General features: G+C 47.1%; 1 protein-coding gene across 1 annotated transcript in view; it reads left to right on the top strand.

Moving 5' to 3' along the window:
- Positions 1 to 5,989, top strand: part of PTAFR (platelet activating factor receptor) — a 51,520-nt gene extending 45,531 nt beyond the window's left edge. Inside the window, exon 4 of the mRNA XM_017856398.1 lies at positions 4,287 to 5,989. Coding sequence (XP_017711887.1) covers positions 4,325 to 5,353 — 1,029 coding nt within the window. The 5' untranslated portion in view covers positions 4,287 to 4,324 and the 3' untranslated portion in view covers positions 5,354 to 5,989. The remainder of the gene's footprint in view (positions 1 to 4,286) is intronic.
- Positions 5,990 to 6,070: the final 81 nt, after the last annotated feature.

The following is a 6,070-nucleotide window of genomic DNA, read 5'->3' on the forward strand; positions in this document are numbered from 1 at the left end:
CCTTTTTTTTTTTTCTGAGACAAGGTCTCACTCTGTCATCCAGGCTGGAATGTCAGTGGCACAATCTGTGCTCACTGCAACCTCTGCCTCCTGGGCTCAAGCGATCCTTCCACTTCAGCCTCCCAAGTAGCTACGACTACAGGCAAGCACCACCATGCCTGGCTAATTTTTTTTTTTTTTTTTTTTTTTTTTTAAGATGAAGTCTCACTCTGTTGCCCAGTCTGGAGTGCAGTGGTGTGATCTCGGCTCACTGCAACCTCTGCCTCCTGGATTCAAGTGATTCTCCTGCCTCAGCCTCCCGAGTGGCTGGGACTACAGGGACCCACCACCACGCCCAGCTGATTTTTGTGTTTTTAGTAGAGACGGGGGTTTCACCATATTGGCCAGGCTGGTCTTGAACTCCTGACCTTATGATCTGCCTGCCTCGGCCTCCCAAAATGCTGGGATTACAGGTGTGAGCCACCGCGCCAGGCTTGTATTTTTTTTTTTTTTTTTTTTTCTGTAGAGACAGAGTTTCACTATGTTGCCCAGCCTGGTCTCAAACTCCTGGGCTCAAGCATCCGTCTGCCTTGGCCCCCCAAAGTGTTGGGATTACAGGCGTGAGCCACCGCACCTGGCCTATTGTCTCTTTTTACTGCACTATTAGATATGATGAGCTGGACCTTGCTTAGCCCCAGCTGAGTTCTTGCTTCCCATCCTCCTCCCTGCCTGCTGCTTCCCTGAGTCATGCCCACTGCAACGTAAACAACAGGGCAGTTCCTAGCAGCTTGCAATGACAGTAATAGTGGAAAGAACAAGAGGGAAGGGAGCAACTGTTTTGTTTTGTTTGACATGGTGTCTCACTCTGTTGTCTAGGCTGGTCTCAAACTCTGAGGGTCAAGTGATCCTTCTGCCTCAGTCCCCTGAGTAGCTGAGACTACAGGCGTGCACCACCATGTCTGGCTAATTGTTTTGTGTTTTATTTTTCTAGAGACGGGGGTCTCACTGTGTTGCCCAGACTGGTCTTGAACTCCTGGGCTCACTCCATCCTCCCACCTCAGCCTCCCAAATGCTTGGATTACAGGCATGAGCCAGTGTGCATGTCCTTACATTGTATTTTCAGAATTTTAAATTATTAAGACAATAAGTGCCCTTTAAAAATTCAAACAAACACGTAAAAGTATAAAGCAAATAAACTTCCCACTAAGCTACCTCACCCTCCCAGAGGCTACTTACCACTGTCAACTGTTTAAGGTGTATCCTTCTAGATCTTCTGTTCAAATACACATATATAATGGGGTCATACCAAACATTTTCTGCAACTTTTTTGTTTTGTTTTTATTTTTATTTATTACTTATTTATTTTTTTGAGACAGAGTCTTGCTCTTGTTGCCCAGACTGGAGTGCAGTGGCACGATCTCAGCTCACTGCAACCTCCACCTCCCGGGTTCAAGTGATTCGCCTGCCTCAGCCTCCCAAGTAGCTGGGATTACGGGTGCGCACCACCACGCCCAGCTAATTTTTGTATTTTTAGTAGAGACAGGGTTTCATAATGTTGGCCAGGCTGGTCTCAAACTCCTGACCTCAGGAGATCCACCCGCCTCAGCCTCCCAAAGTGCTGGGATTACAGGTGTGAGCCACCACAGCCAGCCAGTTTTGTTTTGTTTTTAATTAACCCTGTTATCCAAGGACACCTTTCCAAATCAGTACAGTCAGTACACATCCTTTTAAATGATGGCTACTATTTTATTCTCTGGGTGACCCCAATATTATATTTCTATATTTTCCAGACTTTTGATGAGCACAGAATTTTTTTTTTTTTTTTTGAGACTGAGTCTAACTCTGTCATCCAAGCTGGAGTGCAGTGGCACAATCTCTGCTCACTGCAACTTCCACCTCCATGGTTCAAATGATTCTCCTGCCTCAGTCTCCCAAGTAGCTGAGACTACAAGGCTCATGCCACCACGCCTGGCAAATTTTTTGTATTTTTAGTAGAAACGGGGTTTCACCGTGTTAGGCAGGATGGTCTCCATCTCCTGACCTCGTCATCTGCCCGCCTTGGCCTCCCAAAGTGCTGGGATTATAGGTGTGAGCCACCACACCCGGCCTAAATTATTTTAAAATATAGGGAGTTTTACCATGAAAATTTTATTTAAAATCTCATTGATAGAAAATATTCAAATTTTATCAGAAAATAACATTTTATAATATGAATTTATGTATATTTATCACTAGAAACAGATTATCTAAAATTTTAAGTCAAAATAAGCCAGAGAAAACAAAGTTATATTTCATTTTATTTTTTACTTTTTTATTTTAATTTTTTTGAGACAGAGTCTTGCCCGGTCGCCCAGGCTGGAATGCAGTGGCAGAATCTCAGCTCACTGCAACCTCCCGCTCCTGGGTTCAGGAGATTCTCCTGCCTCAGCCTCCTGAGTAGCTGGGACTACAGGCTCGCACCACCACATCCAGCTAATTTTTGTATTTTTAGTAGAGACGGGGTTTTACCATGTTAGTCAGGCTGGTCTCGAACTCCTGAGCTCAAGCAATCTGCCAGCCTCGGCCTCCAAAGTGCTGGGATTACAGGTGCGAGGCACCACGTCTGACTATGCAGTGTTTTTTTTCTATATAAAATAATGGTGTGTTTTTACAATGAATAGCACCTGATAGTCAGTACAATCAATGGCAGTTCTGTTTCTGTTCTTTTATTCCATTTTAAAATATAACTGGCTGGGCGCAGTGGCTCACGCCTATAATCCAAGTACTTCGGGAGGCCGAGGTGGGCAGATCGCCTGAGGTCAGGAGTTCGAGACCAGCCTGACCAACATGGTGAAACCCCTGTCTGTACTAAAACACAAAAATCAGCTGGGTGTGGTGTTGTATGCCTGTTGTCCCAGCTACTCAGGAGGCTGAGGCAAGAGAATTGCTTAAACTTGGGAGGCAGAGGTGGTAGTGAGCCAAGATCATGCTACTGTACTCCAGCCTGAGTGACAAAGTGAAACTCTGTCTCCAAAGAAAGAAAGAAAGAAAGAAAGAAAACAAAACAAAATAAAAAACACTGTCAATTAATTGAAAGATGCCATCAATTTAGAATTTTTAAAATGTGTAAAATGGGAGTGTCTCAGTCCATTAGTGTTGACACTAATTTATAAAGCACAAGAAATTGATCTCTGGACAGGCATGGTGGCTCACACCTGTAATCCCAGCACTTTGGGAGGCTGAGGCGGGAGAAGTGTTTGAGGCCAGGAGTTCCAGACCAGCATGGGCAACGTAGCAAAACCCTTTCCCTACAAAAAAATACAAAAATTAGCTAGGTGTGGTGTCACACACATACCTGTAGTCCCAGCTACTCAGGAGGCTGAGGTGGGAAGATTGCTTGAGCCCAGGAGGTTGAGGCTGCAGTGAGCTGTGATCGCACCACTGCACTCTAGCCTAAGTGACAGAGCAAGACCTCGTCTATAAAAAGCAAAAAACAAAGAAAAGAGGAGAAAAAAGGAAAATAAATGTATTTCTCACAGTTCTAGAGGATGTTCATGATCAAGGCACCAGCAGGTTTAGTGTCTGTTGCCTGGTTATCTGCTTCTAAGATGGCACCTTGAAAGCTGTTATCTCACATGGCAAAAGGGATGGAAAGACAAAAAGAGCAAGATTAAGTGCTTTTTTCAAACTTGAGCCCCTTTTCACAGAATTATTATTTTTGTGTGTGTGAGACAGGGTCTCACTTTGTCACCCAGGCAGGAGTGCAGTGGCACAATCACTGGCTCACTTCAACCTTGACCTCCCTGGGCAACCTGGAACCCTTTTCTACATGTGCTAATCCCATTCCACCCTGAGTTAATCACCTTCCATAGGCCACACCTCTGCACTGGGGATTAAGATTCAACATGAGGCTGGGCGCGGTGGCTCACGCCTGTAATCCCAGCACTTTGGGAGGCCGAGGCGGGCGGATCACCTGAGGTTGGGAGTTCAAGACCAGCCTGACCAACATGGAGAAACCCCATCTCTCCTAAAAATGCAAAACTAGCTGGGCATTGTGGTGCATACCTGTAATCCCAGCTACTCAGGAGGCTGAGGCAGGAGGATCACTTGACCCCGGGAGGCGGAGGTTGCAGTGAACCGAGATCATGCCACTGCACTCCAGCCTGGGCAACAAAAGCAAAACTCCATCTAAAAAAAAAAAAAAGATTCAACATGAACTTCAGAGGGAGCATCATCACTCTAACCATGGCAAGGAGTCTTGGAATTGATGAAATAGAACAGTCCCTTCTTGTCCCTTTATTCACCAGAATTTTTGTGTGATCTTCCAGGCACCACCAGGACCAGCTGATCATTCCAGCCCACAGCAATGGAGCCACTTGACTCCTCCCACATGGACTCTGAGTTCCGATACACTCTCTTCCCGATTGTTTACAGCATCATCTTTGTGCTTGGGGTCATTGCTAATGGCTACGTGCTGTGGGTCTTTGCCCGCCTGTACCCTTCCAAGAAATTCAATGAGATAAAGATCTTCATGGTGAACCTCACCATGGCGGACATGCTCTTCTTGATCACCCTGCCACTGTGGATTGTGTACTACCAAAACGGGGGCAACTGGATACTCCCCAAATTCCTGTGCAACCTGGCTGGCTGCCTCTTCTTCATCAATACCTACTGCTCTGTGGCCTTCCTGGGCGTCATCACTTATAACCGCTTCCAGGCAGTAACTCGCCCCATCAAGACTGCTCAGGCCAACACCCGCAAGCGTGGCATCTCTTTGTCTCTGGTCATCTGGGTGGCCATTGTGGGCGCGGCATCCTACTTCCTCATCCTGGACTCCACCAACACAGTGCCCAACAGTGCTGGCTCAGGAAACATCACCCGCTGCTTTGAGCATTACGAGAAGGGCAGTGTGCCAGTCCTCATCATCCACATCTTCATTGTGTTCAGCTTCTTCCTGGTCTTCCTCATCATCCTCTTCTGCAACCTGGTCATCATCCGTACCTTGCTCATGCAGCCGGTGCAGCAGCAGCGCAACGCTGAAGTCAAGCGCCGGGCGCTGTGGATGGTGTGCACGGTCTTGGCGGTGTTCATCATCTGCTTCGTGCCCCACCACGTGGTGCAGCTGCCCTGGACCCTTGCTGAGCTGGGCTTCCAGAACAGCAAATTCCACCAGGCTATTAACGATGCACATCAGGTCACCCTCTGCCTCCTTAGCACCAACTGTGTCTTAGACCCTGTTATCTACTGTTTCCTCACCAAGAAGTTCCGCAAGCACCTCACCGAAAAGTTCTACAGCATGCGCAGTAGCCGGAAATGCTCCCGGGCCACCACGGATACGGTCACTGAAGTGGTTGTGCCATTCAACCAGATCCCTGGCAAGTCCCTCAAAAATTAGTCCCTGCTTGTTGGTGCCAGGCCTGAAGTCTTCTCCTCCATGGACATCATGGACTGAGCTGGGGGAAGAAAGGATATCTGCTGTGGTCTGGGCACCACCTCCGTGGGCACTGGTGGGCCATTAGATTTGGAGGCTACCTCACCTGGGCAGGGATGATGGCAGAGCCATACTGTTGGAAAATCCAGAACTCAAATGAGTCTCTTCATCTGCCTGTGGGTGCATACTACAGTAACTGTGACTGATGACCTCATCCTGAGCCCCTTAATCTTACAGGGCTGGAAGGAATGTCAGGGCCAGACTTGAAACCACCTAGTTCTCCCTGATGGGGCGTCGGTCTAAAGCTTTGGGGGGCCAGGCGCAGTGGCTCACACCTGTAATCCCAGCACTTTGGGAGGCCGAGGTGGGCAGATCATGAGGTCGAGAGATCGAGACCATCCTGGCCAGCATTGTAAAACCCCGTCTCTACTAAAAAATACAAAAATTAGCTGGGCTTGGTGATGCATTCCTGTAGTCCCAGCTACTTAGGAGGCTGAGGCAGGAGAATCGCTTGAACCTGGGAGGCACAGGTTGCAGTGAGCCTAGATTTCACCATTGCATTCTAGCCTGGCAACAGAGCGAGATTCCATCTCAAAAAAATAAATAAATAAATAAAATAAAATAAATAAATAAGTAAGTAAGTAAATAAATAAATAAATAAATAAATAAATAAATAAAAGC

This window comes from Rhinopithecus bieti, unplaced genomic scaffold, assembly GCF_001698545.2.
Source record: "Rhinopithecus bieti isolate Rb0 unplaced genomic scaffold, ASM169854v2 scaffold_41082, whole genome shotgun sequence".
Lineage (NCBI taxonomy): Eukaryota > Metazoa > Chordata > Mammalia > Primates > Cercopithecidae > Rhinopithecus > Rhinopithecus bieti.